Below are 20316 nucleotides of genomic sequence, written 5' to 3' on the forward strand. Positions count from 1 at the left end.
TCTATTCTGGCCGATAGACTAAAGAAGAAAATAGAACAAGTAATACATCCAGATCAGACCGGTTTCATTCCAAAAAGACTTATGTGTGACAACATACGCTTTATTATTAATGCTATAGAACATGTAAAACAGAAGAAAAGAAAAGCAGCTTTTGTTTCTGGATGCCGAAAAAGCTTCTGATAATATTCAATGGGACTTTTTATTAAAGACTTTACAACAGCTAAATTGCGGTAACAAATTTTATAAATGGATTGAGAGTATTTATCAGCAACAGTCAGCAAGATTGGTTATTAATGGCAAATTATCAGAAAAATTTGAAATTAAGAAAGGCATTAGACAAGGATGCCCACTTTCGCCGTTATTATTCAATGTGGCCTTAGAAGTACTAGCAACCAGAATAAGACAAGATGAAAAGATTGGTGGACTGAAAGTTGATGGAGAGGAATACAAATTAAAATGCTATGCTGATGATGTGGTCTTAACATTGGAGAATCCTACAGAGTCAATAGAACTCTGGAAATAGAGAAATATGGAAATAGAGAGTATCGAGGAAATAGAGAAATATGGTCAAGTATCGGGATATAGAATAAATAAAAACAAGATAAAGATCATTTTAGAGAATCTGGATAACTTGGAAAAACTGACCATACAGTCTTTACCAGGATGTGAGATATCAGAAGAACCGGTTAGATATCTTGGAATACACATCACTGGGGAAAATCTTACATTGTTAAAAGATAACTACCTTAAAACATGGTTGACAATACAGCAAGATTTAAAAAGATGGACAAAACTCAATTTATCGTGGATGGGGAGAATCGCAGTCATTAAGTTGAACCTATTACCAAGATTGATATTTCTTTTTCAAATGCTTCCAATACAAATCGAGGACAAGTTGTTAAAAGAGTGGCAGAGACAAATTAATAAATTTGGGCAGGAAAGAAACCAAGAATTAATTTTAGAATAATGTAAGATGAAAAGAAAAGAGGTGGACTTGCATTACTGAATATCAAGCTTTATCACCAAGCGGCAGGATTATCATGGATTGAGGACTGGATAAAGAAACCAGATCAAGCAAATCTGAACATTGAAAAGCACATGGAACAAGGGATTTCATTATTATTTATGGAAGGCTAAGAACTCAGAAATCTTCAGAGAGAAACATGTTATTAAAGACAGATTGATGAAGACATGGCTTAGAAATAAAAACAGCTAAAGTCCAACACCTCCACGAATAATGTCTCCCACAGATACATATCTAACAAAGGGAGAGAAGAAGAGTGCAGATATGGTGAAATATCAAGATATGCTAAATGAGCAAGACGAAATAAAAACATGGAATGAGATTAAGGAGAGCAGAAACATCAGTTGGTTGACCTACAATCAAATGATTATGAAAATGCGACAAGATTGTTTACAACAGGGCAAGATAAGAAAGAATACTGAGTTTGAAGACTTAATTAGTAAAGATACGGATCATATTTTGGGAAAAACCTATAAACTCTTACTTAAATTTGAAACAGAACATGAACAAATTAAGACATGCATGATAGAATGGATGGAAAACTTTAAAAAGGAGATAACTGCAGCAATGGGAAAGACTTTAGACAAAGTCAATTAAGTTCACGGCAAGTAATAATCTACGTGAAAATTGGTACAAACAATTTTTCAAATGATATATCACACCAGTGGACATTAAAAAAAATGAATGCATCTTATGACAGTCAGTGTTGGAAATGTAAAGATAAAGATGGAACATTTTCACTTGTGGTGGACGTGCAAAAAAGTTAAGAAATTTTGGATATAAATTCATCAAGAAATGCAGGAAGTTTTAGGAATCAAATTCCCTCTGAACCCAGAAACTATGTGTGAGGGTTCCCAACCTCCCTGTGCAAACTCCATAAAATCACTTGCTCAGACTGTCATGCAGAAACAAGGAACTTTATTGGAAGCTTCAGGTAGTACAGGCCTTACACTGGTAAAGTTGCAAGTTCTTACAGTTTCACAAAGACAGAATTATAACCCCTACAGGGAAGCAGATGTCAAACGTATGTTATGGGAATCTACGAGATAATTGTGCATGGTACAAAACATCAAAGAACTCAGGGAGCTTGTTAGTACTATCTACCCACCAAGGCCATAGCTGGTGGAAGGGAGTCAGTGAGAGCAAGGGAGGGACGTGGGAAGAGGGAAGAGACATTCCAACCTGGGGCCTGTCAGACGCTGCGCCTGAACCAAGGAAAGGCAAGAGACCTGGACTGCTTTTACGAGTCCAGGGGGGGGGGGGAAACATACAAGGCAAAGGCCTTACCCAAGGCAAAGGCGTACGGACCCTCACACTATGCTATTAGGAATTGAACCTGATAACTTGGATAGGAATAATGAACAATTATTCGGCTATTTGACAGTGGCGGCCAGATTAATACTGGCAGCGTCCTGGAAACAGGATGACATCCCGGACTTGGAAAAATGGCATCAAAAAATGGATAAATTTGCGGTGATGGCCAGACTGACCAGTTTGATAAAAGAGAAGACTTCTGAAGACTTCCAAAAAAATAAATAAATGAAAATGCCATTTTGAATATGTTAAACAAAAAAATAGCTTGTTAGAGATAAAGATTAGTTTATAAAACTTACTATATAGGATAGAAGGAACTTATTTAAAACAAAAATGTAGACTATAAGAATAATGTATAGGAAATTTGAAATGAAGAGACAGACTCCCCGAAGGAGTATAAACTGTGTGGATGTGTGTATATGTAATCTGAGTGTTTTCTTTCTGAACATTTTAATAAAATATCTTTTTAAAAAAACAACCCATTTTGTTGGTTGTTTCTTCTGTAGTTAGCTGCAATTCATTTTGAGCTTTCTCTTGTTAAGGCTGTAGTCCTTTGCATGCTTTAGAGTAAGCTTCATTGGGTATCAAGGGGCTTACTTTAAAGTTTACATACATAGGATTGTGTTTATACCCCCCCCCCCAATAATCTGTCTTTCCTTTCATTTGTGGGCTTCCTTATGAATGTTTTAGATTATTTAAAAAGTATGGTTGTATTGGATTAATAATATTTTCACTCTTCTTTTTCTGTGGATTTAACAGTATACTTCTAATTCCGCCTTTTTAATAAATTGCCACCCATGCTGACTTCAGGATTACCTGTTGTTGAACTATAAAAATGCCAGGTATAATTTCCCTAGTCTGGAGGTAGAGTATACTCATTGTATCCAAGTAAGATGCAGCTCTTTATTCAAGATACACCTCAACCCCCTTTTAGAGTATTAAACAACAAACTGGGGTTCTGCAAGACCCATCGGGGGAGGGAAAGCCTGTCCCTATGCTCACTCCCTTTGTTCATAATTAGATATAAAGATTTTGATGTATTAGCCATGTAATAATAACAGAGCTGAAAAGATCTACTATTGGATGACTTCACCAGGTATATGTGTGGAAGCAAGGTATAATGGATCAAAACCATATTTTACCTGTACTTCTCTTGCCTGTCGGATGTTAATCTTCTGCTCCCCTGTGCATAGGCTAGCGATAAACAAGTACTGATATGTAATAACACAAAGGTATGGAGCCACAGGATGGCACTTAATTCATGCATGGAAATGGTGTGTTTCTTCCCCTGCAATAGGTCTCCAACTATGGCTGGCGGACTGTTTGCTGTCAACAAGAATTACTTTAGCTACCTGGGCTCTTACGACACAGGAATGGAAGTCTGGGGAGGAGAAAACCTTGAATTTTCATTCCGGGTAAGTGATGTTGTCAAAGGTCTTCCTATAGCCCTCCCTCATAAGAGGGAGGGCACCTTGGCCATCTTCTGGGCATGGGGGTGTGGGGGGTAGTTTGGAATTCCCTGCATTGTGCAGGGGGTTGGACTAGATGACCCTGGTGGTCCCTTCCAACTCTATGATTCTATGATTCATTTGGTTCCTGCCAGGTTGAGCAACACTTGTTTGAATTTCTAAGAGAGTATCAAAGTCTTAGTATGACCCAAAATACTACTAAAACTGTTCCTTGCTTTTACAGCAATGTTGGGTATTAAGTCTGGTTTCCATCACTTCAGCTGCCCTCCCATCCAAGACTTAAGAAGTCACAACATCTCTATTTTATCTGCCTCTTGCTGCTTCTACCAGATTTTTATAGGATCTTAAAAAGTTTGCTCACAGGTGCAGCTAAACTTTCTCTGGTGCCTTTTTATGTAATATAATGTCCAATCGTAAGTGCACATGCTCCCTGTGAAGCCCTTTCTGCTCAGTGGTGCCAGTGTTATCAATCCTGACTACATGTGAAGGTGTGAGTTTGTGTGGCAAAATGCTCTTCTGGCACCTGGACCACTCTTGGGAGGGCAGCGAGCGCTGAAGGCAGAGCTGCTCTGGCCGAATGGCCTTTGCAACATGGAGCTCCTTGGGCAGGTTCCCACAGAGTGCTCCGTCTAGCACACACTCCATCAGAACGGCCACAACTCCCACTTTCAAAACAAACCACACAGACTGCAATTCTTCAGTCAAATGACACAACTTAATTGCCAACCCTTTGATCTTTATATAGTATCTAACTGAATGAGCAAATGAAGGAATAATTTTTAATGGTCTGAAATGCTCCAGCAGCTCCTTTTATCCCCTTATCTGGAGTGTCCTGCACAGCCACCTGCTGATTTGTCTACAAAATACATGCCTTTAAACTGGCTAATTGCATATTCTGTGTAAAAGCAGTAAGTGAGTCCACTCATGTGTCCATTCAAATTTGAAAGCTATTTTTTAGAAAATTTCAGAAATGTTGTGCATACAGACTAGATTGCCAAACCTTCCTTAAGGTAAAGAACGTGTTAAAGGCGATGTGCAAAGCAGTGCCATCCAAAACTGGTAATTGAGAGGAAGGGGGGGGGCATCAGGTAGGACCATCGGGCTCTGCCCCCCTTCCTAAGCATAGGATTGGGATTCAGTGATTCTTATTAGACAGTTGCAATTTAAGGCAATCCATAGGACAAGAACTTAGGTTGCATATAAGTAAGTGTTTTTAATGCTTTATTTAGATCTGGCAGTGTGGAGGAAGCCTTGAGATCCACCCTTGCTCCCATGTAGGCCACGTTTTCCCAAAGCAAGCTCCCTATTCACGGGCAAAGGCTTTGGCAAACAGTGTTCGTGCTGCAGAAGTGTGGATGGATGAATACAAAAACCTTTATTACCATAGAAATCCACACGCCCGCATGGTAAGCTTAATGCTTGTTGCACTTTGAAATACATAAGATTTTGCTACCGCTATCTTTTCTTCACAGTCTTGCAAAATAAATCTTCTGCCGACATAAAGACAAATGTTAATATTATTCATATAACACAGGGTAATACAAACAAAAAAAGTGATCTGCTGTGAGGTGCTTAAATTTTGTCTGTGGTGAACAAAAGGGGCGGGAGGAAAAGAAGAGGCAAGGCGAACAAGAGGCAACCTTATACGTGGGGCGCTGTGTGCGGTTTTTGCAAGGGAGGGTGGAAAGCTGGCAGAATTGGTAGAGTTGGTAGCAGAATGTCAGCTTTCCTTTTAAAAAGAGCTGAATTTCCAGCCCTTAAAGTTGTTAATATGGAAGTGTAAGAAGTCCGTCACTATGAAAAAAGATAGCAGTTATCTTGTTATCAGTGAGGGTGTGAAGGAAAATGGTAATCACTAACACAGACATTAAAACTATTACAGAGACTTGGTGGGATGATTCCCATGACTGGACTGTAGTAGCGGATGGATATGAGTTGTTCAAGAAAAACCGAAAGTGTTGAAGAGGAGGCAGAGTAGCACTGTATGTGAGGAGAGGGCTTGCTTGTCAAGAAATACTGGAGGAGGAGGATGACAGCTCACTGGAAAGTGTCTGGGTGAGGATAAGGGAAGGAGGGACAAACAGTGTTGTGGTTGGAGTCTGCTACAGACCTGACCAGGGTGTGGGGGGGCAAGGAAGTTTATAGCTATACCTGTCTGTTAGGTTTTAGTAGGGCAGATGTTAATAAATTCCATGGGCAAAACTGCTGGAAGCGAGAAGAGCAAATGAAGGGTGGGCTCTCCTAAAACAAGAGCTCTTGCAAGCTCAGGCCCTCATTATTCTAACAAGGAGGAAACATGGTAGAGGATCTAAGAACCCAATGTGGATGAACAGAGAACTCCATGATGAGCTAAGGGAGAAATAGGAAATGTTCAAGAAATGGAGTGAAGGACGTACCGCTAAAGAAGAGTGTCTGTGGGTTGCTAGGCACTGTAGGTCACCTATCAGAGAGGCCAAAGCTCAAAGTGAGCTGATGCTGGCCAGGGAGGCTCGCTACAACAAGAAATGCTTCTTCAGATTTGAATTCAAGTCTCCGGGGCCGGACAAACTGCATCCAAGGGTATTAAAAGAACTGGCTGAAGTGATTTCAGAACCACTGGCAATAATCTTTGAGAATTCATGGAGAACAGGAGAAGTTCCAGCAGACTGGAGGAGGGCAAATGTGGTCCCCATCTTTTAAAAGGGGAAAAAAGAAATCCCAAACAATTATCGCCCAGTCAGCCTGACATCAATACCAGGTAAAATACTAGAGCAGATAATTAAACTGACGGTCTGTAAGCACTTAGAAAGAAATGCCGTGCTCACTGACAATCAACATGGGTTTCTCAACGACAGGTCATGCCAAACTAATCTCATATCTTTTTTTGAAAGAGTGACAAGTATGGTAGATGAAGGGAATGCTGTAGATTTAGTGTACCTTGATTTCAGTAAAGCCTTTGATAAAGTCCCCCATGATCTTCTTGAAACAAAGCTAGTAAAATGTGGGCTGGACACTGCTACTGTTAGGTGGATTGGTAATTGTTTGACCAACCGAACCCAAAGGGTGCTCATTAATGGCACAACTTCATCCTGGAGAGGAGTGACCAGTGGGGTACCACAGGGGTCTGTCCTGGGACTGGTACTATTTAATATTTTTATAAATGACTTGGATGATGGAATAGAGAGCATGCTAATCAAATTTGCAGATGACACCAAGGTAGGAGGGGTAGTTATTACCCCGGAGGGTAGGGTCAGAGTTCAGAATGACCTCGTTAGACTGGAGAGCTGGGCCATAAGCAATAAAATGGATTTCAATAGGGAGAAGTGTAAAGTAGTTCACCTAGGCAGAAATAACATAAGGCACAGGTACAGGAAAGGAGAGAGTTGGCTTGACAACAGTACATGTGAAAGAGATCTGGGAGTCTTAGTGGACCACAAACTGAACATGAGTCAACAGCGTGATATGGCGGCTAAGAAGGCCAATGCAATTCTGGGCTGCATCAATAGGAGTATTGTGTCTAGATCAAGGGAAGTAATACTACCACTGTATTCTGCATTGGTCAGACCTCACTTGGAATACTGTGTCTAGTTTTGGGCTCCACAATTTAAGAAGGATGTTGACAAGTTGGAGTGAGTCCAGAGGAGGGCGACCAGAATGGTCAGAGGTCTGGAATCCATGCCCTATGAGGAGAGACTTAGGGAGTTGGGTTTGTTTAGTTTGGAGAAGAGATGGTTGAGGGGAGACATGATAGCCATGTTTAAATATTTGAAGGGATGTCATGTTGATGAGGGAACTAGTTTGTTCTCTGTTGCTCGCTCCAGAGACTAGGACATGGAGTAATGGATTTAAACTAATAGAAAAGCGATTCCACCTAAACATTAGGAAGAACTTTTTTTTATTATTGCTTTTTTATAATAAATCATACAAAGAATACAAAAAAAAAAGAAAAGAGAAAAGAGAAAAAAATATATATATAAAAGAAAAAATACATATACAGAGCATTAATTATCTACTGATACATTGTTATTAATATAAAAATCCCATAGCGCCCTGGATCCAAATCCCACCCCCTACCGCAGTGCCCTTCACCATTGGACTTCCGATGGAGTGTTGTGACAATATTTTAAAAAAAATTCACTTAGTATACATTAGTTAAAATCACATTGAACTATAATTCGTTAACTATACTTTTAAAATCCGTTTTTGCCAATTTATCCCAATATGCAGTGGCCTTTGACCATGTAGATTTAAATTCCTCCGTATCTTTACCATGTAAAGATACTGTAATTTTGGCCATCCGCATATACATCCATAATTTTTCTCTCCACTCTTTAATTCAGGGATGGGGAACCTCCGACCCGAGGGCCGTATGCGGCCCCCGGGGACATTTTTTGTGGCCCTTGGGAGCTCCAGGGCCCTGCTGCGGAGGCACTGCCCTCCCCGAGGGTGTTCCTTGGGCCGCGGCTTGCGGGGGTGCTGTGGCGCCCTTTGGACCTCCTCTCGCCGACTGTCGGCTGTTGGTCGGAGAGAGGAGGGGGAGGGATGCTTCCCCAAAGACTGCCCCCTACAGCCGCGGCGTGCAGGAATGCTGTGGCACACTGTAAGCCCCTCTCTCCGCCTGTTGGCTGTTGAGCGGCGGGGGGGGAAGAAGCCCGCAGCTCCCAGCAGCAGCGTATGCGCGCGGGAGCTAATCGGGCTTCGGGGAGCCTTTTGTAGACTTGGGGGGGGAAGGCTTGGAGACTGGGGGCAGTCGTGCGGGGCTGTGTGCGCTGCCATGTGTGTGTGGGCGGGGGAGGCGGGGGCCTGGTCGCTCGGGGCTGGCGTGCGCTGGTGTGTGTGTGCACGGGGGGAAGGCTTTTGTCTCTTTCCCCCCCTCTTTTTCTGTCACTCTTTCTCCTTTATCTCCCTCTCTTCCTCTTTTTCTGTCTCTTTCTTTGTCTGTCTCCCTCCGTCCTTTTCTTTCTTTCCCACCATCCTTTTCTTTCTTTCTCCCCCTCCCTCCATTTCTTTTTCCCTTTCTCTTTCTCCCTCCCTTTTCCTTTTTCTCTGTTTTTCTTCCTTCCCCCCTTTCCTCCTTTCCTTCCCTGCGGATCGACCGTGGGCTGCGGGCTGCGCCCCCCTGGCACCTTGTTTGCTTGGGCCCACCAGTGGCTGCCCTCCCGCCTGGGGGGGAGGACCAAGGGGAGCGGGGGCACCCTCCAGGCCTTCTCTGTGTGGCCTCCCCTGGGGTTGCCAACCTCCAGGTGGTGGCTGGAGACCTGGCAACCCTAGCCTCCCCCCCCACTGGGAGATCTACTCCTGGTATGGCCCCCAAATGATGTTATAAATGTGCAAATGGCCCTTGGCAGGAAAAAGGTTCCCCACCCCTGCTTTAATTGAAGGTTTATTTGTTTGCTTCCATTTTTTAGCAATTATAATCCTTGCTGCTGCAAAACTATATTGACATATGACTCTGTCACCTTTGTCTAAATCTTTATTTGGAATACCCAATAAACAAAAGGCGGGATCTCTCTTAATTTTTAATTTGATCAAATTATTAGTCTCATTCAGAACTAATTGCCAAAATCTCCTAATTTTTTTACAAAACCACCAAGTATGCATAAATGTACCTGTATCCGTACCACACTTCCAGCAAAGGGCTTTATCATCTTTTTTCATTTTACTTAGTAATACTGGGGTTATGTACCATCTATAAAACATTTTATATAAATTTTCTCTTATTTCATTCGAAATAGTAAATAGTAAACTTAAATTCATTTTTCCACAACTTTTCCCAAGTCTCCAAATCTAGGACACGGAGTAATGGATTTAAACTAATAGAAAAGCGATTCCACCTAAACATTAGGAAGAACTTTCTGACAGTGAGGGCTGTTTGTGGAATGTGCTGCCTTGGAGGTTGGTGGAATCCCCGTCTTTGGAGGTCTTTAAGCAGAGGCTGGATGGCCATCTGTCGGGAGTGCTTTGATTGTGGGATCCTGCATGGCGAGGGGAGGGTTGGGGTCACTGGGGATGTGGGGGGAGGTAGTTGTTAATTTCCTGCATTATGCAGGGGGTTGGGCTAGATGACCCTGTGTCAGGCCTGCTCTCTGCGTTTAGGGATAGTTTTGGTTTCGCACAGATGCTCTGCTTTGCTCAAGGATTGTTTTCCTAACGATCGCATTCCTCTTAGGCTTTGAAGCTCGTGGGAGACTAGCCCGTTGGACTGAGGGGTTACCATGCCAACCTGTGCTATCACGATATGACCTATTCCCCCATATATTCCGTTGTATGTCCCTTTTGCTCCATTCCTGCCTTGTTACTTTTGCAAGCTCTGAATGCCTGTATGATCTCCATTAAAGTCAACTCTTCTTTGGACTACCTGTCTGCGAGTGTTGCTTGTGGGAGTGCTTCGGGAACAAATGCTTACATTAAGGCAGGAATTGCTCTCTCCTTTTACCTGCCTGGGTAGAGCCCGGGAGGGTTCGCCTGCATCTCAGCTTTGAGTTTCTTGTGTGGAATCCTGGAGGATTTAGACCACTGGTCCCTACTGTTGGGAACGTTGACCTGCCCTGACGACCCTACTCTGCTGCGTGATGTACTCCTCGAAGCTGTACGGACTGATGCGGAAATCAACCGCCTAGTGGAACTTATTCAGGTTCAGTGGCGCTGCCTGGCCGACGCTAAGCCTTGGACGTCCGAGGACTTGGATCGGGACGCCTATCACAAACTCTTGGTCCTGGATGGGCTATTGGATGAAGTGCGCGCCACACAAGAGGACTTGGTAACCTTAACTCGCTTGTTGGCGAGATTGACTTTGCAAGAGACTCAACAAAACTCGGCAGCGGCCCCTATCCATCCTGACTCGCCCCGGGTCATGGCAGGGACACTGGCGGGGGATCCCCGCTGTCACTAGTACCTGATCCTGCTGTGTGTCAAACGGAGGCACAAAAGCTCGCTGTCCAAACGGCATTATTATTTGTGGGACTGCCCCCGACCCCAACCACGGTAGCCAATCTAACGCAACTATTAACCCCAACGTTCGGGGATGGTGCAGCCGCACTAGCTGTCCAAGTGCAACCTCTGCTTGGTGGGGACACTACCCCGTTCCTCGCTCTTCTAGAACAAGAAGCCCTTCCGATCGTCACCACGACCGCCGCCTGGAAGCTCGAACCTGCCCAGACGCTCGCCGACCAAAAGAAGGCTGAGGAACAGTTGCAAGATGCGGATGCGGCAGCGGCCAAGGCTTAGGCCAAAAGGGAGAAGGAGCAACGATTGGCCACCGATCGTGTGCGAGCTGCCGCGGGTGTACGCCCTAAAGACACTGTAGGTGTTGGACTCTCGTTAGGGTCCACATTTTCCCCGGTCTTTGCCCCGTCTCGCACCACACAATGCGCACGGCGCCTTGCAGAATGTCTACCAGACACGGACTACTCCAACGAGGAAGACCTGTACGGGGACGGATCCCACTGGGCTACTGGTCTTCGAGTCAGCCAGGCCCGGCGCACGGGGGGAACTGGAGATGAAGTGCACCTCTTGCAGAGCCAGAACCGGGACTTGAATGATCGTGTGACCCGCCTGCAGGACCAAATGGAACGTTTGCTTCGGGAAAACGACAGTTTGCAACAAGCACTAACTACTCCGGCCCAACCGGTGCCAGCTCAGCCAGTTCTACCTGGTCTCGGGGGCCCGGTTGTGCCAGCTCCCGGGCCCCCGGTTGTGCCAGCTCCTGGAGCGCCGCTTCAGCCGGCTCCAGGGCAACCGCCGGCCACCGGAGCACCGGGTGTGCCAGCTTCTGGAGCACCGCTTCGGCCGCCTCCAGGACAACCGCCGGCCCCCGGAGCCCCGGTGTTACCGCTCCCTGGAGCACCGCTGCTGCCGCCCCCAGGACAACCACCTGCCCCCCTGCCCATACAATGGAAGCAACCTCGGTTGAAAACGACCTACGACGGCTCAATCGAAACTCTACCCTGTTTCCTACATCATGTGGACAGTTACATGAGGGAACAAGGACAGTACTTCCCCACTGAGGACAGCCGGGTTCATTTCGTTCCCTCTGTATTGACGGGGAAAGCGGCAGACTGGATGGTCCTCCAGTTTGACACTCGGGCCCGATCCATCCGCTCTCTTAACAATTTCATGTTCGCTCTGCGGAGACGGTTCGAGGATCCCTTCTTGGGAGAAAGGGCTAAAGTCGAACTCCTGCAACTCCGGCAAGGCTCTACTCCCGTCCGAGAATTTGCAGATGAGTTCCAACGATTTGCCAGCAAAATAGTGGATTGGCCTGAAGCCACCCGAATACACTATTTCCGGGAAGCGCTTCACCCTGACATTTTGAACTGGGCGTATATGCAACGGGATCCCGACACTCTGGAAGATTGGATCTTACTGGCTGAGGAGGTGGAAAGCCGCCGCCAGTTCATATCTCTAGTCCGCCATCGGACCAGAGAAGGGGGCAATCATCCAAAACCTTCGAAAACTTCGACCCCCGCTCTGCGGAGACCAACGCGGCCCTCACCAGACCGTGATTCCCGGTTCCAGAGGGGAGCCTGTCTTGTTTGCGGCAATATGGGTCACTTTGCATCTGCCTGTCCTCGCCGTCCGGACCTCACTCTTCCTCCCCGACCAGACGGACCACCCCGGACCCGTGGACCCGTGGACTCCTGCAGCTTCTCCTGCGAATCCTGTTATGGTGAGTGAAGTTGAAAATACTGTATATGTGGACGTAGTGTTACAACATTACAAAAGAGGCCCCCAGTTACATGTCAAAGCACTCATAGACTCTGGTTGTGGGCGCTCCCTGATCAAAGAGGCCACTTTCAACGCTCTTAAAGTCAAATCAGTGACACTGCCCGAACCCATCCAATTCGCCCAAATGGATGGCAGTAGCTTTAGGGGGGGCAGTAGACCGCCGCACACTCGGCGTCGCGATGGGTATTAGCTCTCATTGGGAACAAATCGACTTTACCATAGCCCCTATAAAATACGAAGTCATTCTGGGAATAAACTGGCTCAAAGGGCACAGCCCTTCTATAGACTGGAAAGCCGATACTATTATGTTTTCCGACACCGACTGCGCCCGGCACCGTCACGAAATTGCGGTTGTCCTTCCGACAGCCCCAGCCTTGATATCTGACGCCCCCCCTCCTTCCTTGCTACCCGTTGAGTATTGAGACTTTGCAGACGTATTTGATGCGAAGGAGTGCGATGCGCTGCCCCCCCCCACCGCAGAACGGACTGCGCCATTGAAGTAGTGGGGGATGGTAAGCTTCCAAAGAGTAAAATCTACCCTATGAGCGCTGCTGAACGTACTGTATTACGAGACTTTTTAGACAAGAATATTGCTCGTGGGTTTATCCGACCGTCATCTGCCCCTAACTCAGCCCCCGTTTTTTTTTTCCGCAAGAAAACGGGTGATTTACGCCTATGCTTCAATTTTCGGAAACTCAATGCAGTTACTCAAACCAATGCCTACCCCATCCCTTTGATATCGGACATCTTAGGGCAACTGAAGGAGGGGCGCATTTTCACTAAACTAGACTTAGTCGAAGCGTACTATCGAGTTAGGATTTGTGGCGGAGATGAGTCCCTCACTGCTTTTTCCAGCTGTTTTGTTATGTTTGAATTTCTTGTAATGCCGTTCGGATTACAGGGGGCTCTGGGGGTCTTCATTCAATTTATTAACGAAATCCTACATGACTTGTTATACCGAGGCGTGGTGGTTTATCTGGACGATATCCTTATCTATTCCAAATCTATGGACGAGCATGTTGCGCTAGTGAGGGAAGTATTGCAACGCCTTAGAGACAACCACCTCTATGCTAAAGCATCTAAATGTGAGTTTCACCAGGAACAATTGACATTCTTGGGTTACATCATTTCGCACCAAGGACTCACAATGGATCCTGCAAAAGTGCAATCGGTAATAGATTGGGATCCGCCCTCAACCTGCAAACAAGTGCAGCAATTTCTTGGCTTTGCCAATTTCTATCGGGGATTCATTCCCAACTTTGCTCAAGTGGCACTCCCAATCACTGACCTACTTAAGACTAAGGGGAAGGGGACCTCAGCCACACTGCCCACTTCAAAAATCCAATGGACTCCCCAATGCCAGACCGCTTTCCAAACCCTTAAGCAATTATTCACCTCCGAACCCGTGCTGAAGCATCCTGATCCAGAGCACGTGTTTATAGTGCAAGTAGACGCTTCCGATGTAGCCATGGGAGGTGCTCTTTTGCAGCAGGGTAGAGATGGTCTGTTGCACCCCTGCACTTATTTTTCCAAAAGGTTTGCACACACTCAACTGAACTGGCCCATTTGGGGAAAAGAAGCAGCCACTGTCTACCACGCCCTCGCTATTTGGAGGCAATTTCTTGAGGGTTCCAGAGTCCCCTTTGAGGTCTGGACCGATCACAAAAATCTAGAGGCACTCACTGGGACCTGTAAACTGTCCGCGAAACAACTACGCTGGGCTGATTCCTTTGCTCAATTCTGTTTCGTGCTCAAGCATGTCCCTGGTAAACAAAATGTACTAGCGGATGCCCTGTCTTGACTTCCCCAGTATCCTGCCAAGGTGGACCGCCCCACAGAGTCGCTCTTCTCCCCTGCGCAGAGGGATACTCCCTACACTAGCTGTTCAAACCAGATCCCAGACCCGACTCCGCTCCCATCCTGGGCTGGCCGACATGAACGCCCGAGGGGGGGAGGCCGCCACCCATGACTCAGACCCGGCTCCCTCGCCTACTCCATCCACTCCGCCGGCTCCCGGGAGCCAGAACGAGCCACTCATGCAACCCCCTCCTCACCTCCGAACTCTTCTCCCACTCAACCTGACCATGTCCCGCCTGCCTCTCAGGGTAAGATGGATCTGCCTATTTCTTTTCTAGACTCTCTCCGTTCCCACTGCCAAGCAGAACTCTCTGCTCACACACTCCCCCCTTCTCTGCTGGAACGAGGGGGTTGTTGGTACAGAGACTCAAAACTGTGTGCCTAAGGGGGTTACGAAGAGAAGTCCGCAACTAGCTCATGGAGCCAAAACCGCGGGGCACTTTGGATTTCTGAAAACGCTCCACTTATTACGCAGGCAATTTTGGTGGGCGGGCATGCGTGCCGATGTAGACTCATTCATCCGCAGTTGCCCAGTCTGTGCCACTGTCAAACGATCCCAAGGGAAGCCCCCTGGACTGTTGCAACCATTGGAGGTCCCTTCTAGACCCTAGGAAGTAATTGCTATGGATTTCATGACTGATCTCCCTCTCAGTGAGGGAAAAACGGTTTTGTGGGTTATTACCGACTTGTTTTCTGAACAGGTGCATCTCGTTCCGTGCGCTGGTATTCCCTCCGCCCCAAAGCTGGCCCGCCTCTTTGTGTCACATGTCTTCCAACTACATTCGTTTCCGCGCAAGATTGTGAGCGACCGCGGAAGTAATGTCGCAAAATTCTGGAAGGCTTTCCTCAAACTGGTTGGGGTGGAACAGGGTCTCTCTAGTGCTTTCCACCCCCAGACTGATGGGCAAACTGAACATGTTAATGCAGTATTGGAATGTTACCTCTGTTGCTATGTGAATTATCACCAGCAAAAGGTGATAATTATCACCATGATTGGGTTGTTGCCTTTTGCTGAGTACGCTTATAACAATGCTGTACATCAATCCACAGGTTTCAGCCCGTTTCAGATGGTATATGGCCAGGACTTTAGTCCTATTGGCCATGTCGATGTTTCGGGGGAGGAGGGTGGCAAAAATGTGGCAGCTTGGGTGGATGCAATTCACACCACCTGGCCCTGGCTAGTGAAAAATCTTGAACGGGCTAAACGTAAATACAAGGCGCAAGCTGACAAACACCGGTCTCCTAGCCAAGACTTTAAAGTGGGCGAGTTGGTCTACCGGTCCACCCGCCCATGTAATAAACTCATTGCCAAATACGTGGGTCCCTATCCCATTTCTCGAATCATTAACCCGGTAACCGTGGAACTTTCCCTTCCAAAGATTCTGAGATGCATCCATCCAGTTTTCCATGTGAGCCTCTTGAAACCTCATGTTGCCTCCCTGGAGTGGCATCCCGACCCACTTCCGGAGCAACCAGTGATGGTGGGGGGGAGGAGCATTTCGAAGTTGCTAAGATCCTGGACTCCCGTATTCGTCACGGCTCCGTCCAGTATCTGGTTCGTTGGAAGCACTTCCCCCCTGCCTATGACGAATGGGTTCGTTCACGCGATGTCTCCGCCCCTCACCTGGTGCGCGCCTTCCATACCACCTACCCCTACAAACCAACCCCCTTGCTGGACGGGAGGGGCGTTCTGTTGTTTTCCCTGGCTTTTTTACTTTCGTTTCTGGGTCATATCTCCGCCCTCCGATCCGCCGCCTTTTCTTCTCCTCTCCATTTTCGCCTCAATGTTATTCTCTCTAATTTGGTCTCGTTCCTTTTGAAAACAGCTCGGTCTGGTCCTGTTCCCAAGTTTAGTCCAATGTTTTTGTTGGAATGGGGAAAAGAGATGGTAAAAATAGGAAAGGGAAGGTAGAATAAAGGTAGGGGGGAAGATGGTGGGTGCAGGTTGGCTCGGGCTGAGCCCGACACAGTGCTGGCTTCACCTAGCTTCGCTGAGTTTTGCGAGAGCCTAGGACTCGTGGACCTCGAAAGAGGTTTTCCCCCCAAAAAATCAAATTCTTCGCCCCCAGGGGGTCTACTTGCCTTTAAACTCCCCTCCTGCCAGTGTGTGCTGAGAGCAGCACGGAATCTCAGTATTGCTCTTCGGCCGTCCTGCCGGAAGTCACCTGAATGGTGCTCTTAACCATCCAAGGCACCGGGTTCCCTCCATATTGAGTTAATTGCAGCCGAGGTCTCTATATTGCAATGCAAATTAACCCCTTTATTTGGGAACACAAAATTTTACTCTATGTATTTTTATCTTGGATAAGGGAAAATGCTGATAGGAGACCCTGACTGAACCTCAGACTCCTTAATATGGATCCACAAGTGCCCAATTTTCAGGATACTTCCCTTTTCAGATGTCCTTCCTCTACTGCCTGGGAGGCCTTTTTGGTTGTAGTCCTGTATCTAAGGACAATTATGTTAATTGGCCCTAGTATGTTACAAGCTTGTTGCACTTGCTTTCCTGCCATCAGCAGGTGGTGCTGTAGATCCATAATTGGATTATTGGCTACTGAACAATTCATTTTACCAGTCCTGCAGGTTTGCCTGTATGTAGCCTCCTGATCCCTATGTGTCGTTGGGTTTGCTAGTTGATCTTGTGTAATCCCAATTGCTACCTACTCAAACGATAGCATTCTTGGCAGCTACTTTGAATTCTTTTTCTTCAAGCCCTTTGCAACTCAATGGCCCACTGCCTTTTCGGTCTCTGGTACCTGCATGATTTATCTGCAAGTGTTGATCAGTTGTTAAAAGGAATCTTTTTAATCACCATCATTACTGGACTAGACCCTAGGGTATCTACCTAGTGGCTTCAAAATAAAATTTAAATTAAAAAAACACTAATGGGTTTCAGCTTGGTTTTGAGACTGGGGAATATACCCCTATGTGTGTATTGTGGATCATCAGTCCCATTAGACCTCTGGTAGCCAAATATACAAAACAAGGGTTTTCAAGAGGACATGGAAAACCAACCTCCCCAATTGTTTCCAGTTGTCATCCCCTAGTACGGTTGGGATTATTGCATATCCCTTTGGTTCCTGCTCCTTCCCAGACTAGTGGTACAGATCCTGTCTGACAGGCAACTGTTATGCTAATACCACCTGAAGACATAGTCTTCCTATATCCAGAGCTGTGCTGTATTCTCTCCAGTACTAAGGTTCTCACAAGCACTTGTTCAAAGGTGTTTACCTAAATATTTCCCTTCATGAGATCACATTCTTCTTCTGGAAGTCAGGACTATCACCATTTTTCAGCTACTGCTATACGTGCATACAGTGTATGTGTGTGTGTTAAGTGCCATCAAGTCACATCCGACTCATGGCGACTCTATGAATCAATGTCCTCCAAAATGTCGTATCTTTGACAGCCTTGCTCAGCCTTGCATACAGTACGGCAACATAAATATCTATAGCATGTGTGGGGGTTTTTCCCCCCTGTCCTGCTGTCCCTGGTTCTTCCGGTTGTGGCAAAGGACCAAACAACATAATGTTTCCTTCCCGGCCGTCCAGGTGATGGGAGGAGTCTACTCTTACAGAGCAGACAGGTTTTCATCAACTCACAAGTAGTTCCTCACTCTATGTTCCCTGCTTTCCCTTTTTAGGGAATAGGGCTTTCCCTGGTAGAGTCCTATTATCTCAGGTGTTGATGCAGAATGTCCCTGTTTGCTCTGGGACACTGGTTGCCATGAGGCCCTTGGGGAGGATTTCCAGTTCCACTGGTCACGCTTCTATTGATGCTGCTTTTTGTTTCCCTGGCTCTACAGACCTAGAACACAAGTGGTGCTCATAGGTGCCTATTGGCCACCATGTTGTTTGTTTCCCACTCTGTGGATTACTTCTGATTTGGGGGACTTTCTCAAGAAGACTATCTAATCAGGATATGGCCCCTACTCTGCCATGATGTCCCTTCACTACATTGGGTGGCGTGGTCATCCCAACCATCGGACAGAAACTAGCTAGAGTTACAAAAGTTGTTAATAGTGTTACGCATATCGCCCACATGACCATCTTATGCGGCCAGGTGGGCTCGGTTTTTGAATGATCGGGGTCAGACGGCATACAACCTCTCACTTCACCTTTATGTGGGGTGTGTCATTACTCATACTTATTAAATGATACTAGCCTGGCTGTTATTCCCGTCAAGCACATCTGGCAGTCATCTCAGTCTTCTGTTTCCTGATTAATTCTTAATCAGTATTTACAGCACCAGTTTGCTAATGGTTTTGAGGGGCTTGACTAGTCTATTTTTCCTACACTAATGTCCCTATTCTTCTTTGGAGTTTATATACTACTGTACCAACTTTGGAGTTTATATACTACTGTGCATAAAACTTTCAGTCCAATGGCAACGTCTAACCTGCTTTTCTTTTATCCACTAAGGTGGCGTTTCTGGTCGCTATTATTTTGACCAAAATGATGGGGGACTTATTGGTCTGTTTTCACTTTCCATCTGGTTAAGGTAGTATTACCTAGCCTGGAGTTCGACCTAGGGTAAGGTCCCATTGCCTAACCTGTTTTCTTCCAAATCCTCAATTGTTAACTTGGCAATCTACATGCACTCAGTGCCAGAAGACCATGTCTTTCAGGTTCAGCACAAAACATTAACAACCTGTTGGTCTGGTGCATGGAAGGCTGAAGCAGCAGCTTCTTCGGAAATTGCTTCCGGGTAGGTGGACACTGTAAGACTTTGTGTTTATGGCAATGCTAAACTAAAGTGTCCACTCCACGTGGAGGACCCTTGCAACAGCGCTCATGCCTCTTTCACTGCTTTCTTTGCCACAACAGATCTCCATTACTTCTATAAGTGGCAACCTAGTCCTCCCATCCACATTCCTCTGGCATTGCCCCATAGAGGTGGACTACAGGGAAAACATTTGTTTGGGAGGGTTGTATTTTAATTTGGTGACAAGCCCACACCTGCCTCCTTAGTAGGTGAGCTTGCTATTCTCCCATGCGAGACTGCACAGAAGCCACAAAGATGAAAAACAGAGTTGCACTTACCTGTAACTGTTGTTCATCAAGTGGTCTTCTGTGCAGGCACGCATCCCTCCCTCCTTTCCCTTTTGTGGGCTACTGTTTAGTGGGTATTGTGCTCCACAGCGGCGAAGGGAGAACTGAGGGAGGAGCGCTCCACCCCCCTCCATCACGTGACCATTGGGCAGGAGGCTGGCTTGCTCTTGGCCTGGGACGGAGGGGAGGGGGAGTGCTCCAGGTGCACTGAAGCTCCTAAAAGCTTTCTAGTCAGTTCCCCACAGCTGGCCTGAGCAAGTGCAGATCCCATGTGGGACTGCACAGAAGACCACTCGATGAACAACAGTTACAGGTAAGCACAACACTGTTTATCATCCAGAATGTGAAACTCAGATTAGGAAAGATATGAGGAAGTCCAAAACAATGCCAGTGTTCTTAACAAGAGTCAAGGAAGATATAAAACACAAAAAAACTTCCTTTAAATAGTGGGTGTCTGGCTCTTATGAAGAAAACAAATAGGAACTCGAACGCCAGCAAAATCATTTTACAATAAAGAAAATTAAAAAAGAATTTGAGCGTATTGCTAAAAATATGAAAACAAACAATAAAAATTCCTTTAAATACACTAGAAGCTAGAAACAAGCCAGGGAGGACAACAAAGTGTGAAGATTAGCTAGAGAATACTTCATTAAAAATCAGATTATTGGTAACCCCCCTTTTTTCCTTCCAGCATTTTAAAATTTGTTTTCCTTGTTTTGAAATTTGGGTTTCATTTTTAGGAGCCCTATGGAGATGTGACAGAAAGAAGAATGCTCCGGCAGAAGCTAAAATGCAAGGATTTCAAGTGGTACTTGGAGAATATTTACCCAGAACTTCATGTGCCAGAGGACAGGCCTGGCTTCTTTGGGATGGTAAGTAAATGGTGCTTTAGGAG

General features: G+C 46.0%; 1 protein-coding gene across 1 annotated transcript in view; it reads left to right on the forward strand.

The window, feature by feature from the left end:
* Positions 1–20316, forward strand: part of GALNT12 (polypeptide N-acetylgalactosaminyltransferase 12) — a 104145-nt gene that overhangs the window by 62423 nt on the left and 21406 nt on the right. Inside the window, exons 5-7 of the mRNA XM_056862934.1 lie at positions 3636–3753; positions 5037–5213; positions 20162–20293. Of these exons, the coding sequence (XP_056718912.1) occupies positions 3636–3753; positions 5037–5213; positions 20162–20293 (427 nt within the window). The remainder of the gene's footprint in view (positions 1–3635; positions 3754–5036; positions 5214–20161; positions 20294–20316) is intronic.

The sequence above is a fragment of the Euleptes europaea genome, chromosome 17 (genome assembly GCF_029931775.1).
Source record: "Euleptes europaea isolate rEulEur1 chromosome 17, rEulEur1.hap1, whole genome shotgun sequence".
Classification (NCBI taxonomy): Eukaryota; Metazoa; Chordata; class Lepidosauria; order Squamata; family Sphaerodactylidae; genus Euleptes; species Euleptes europaea.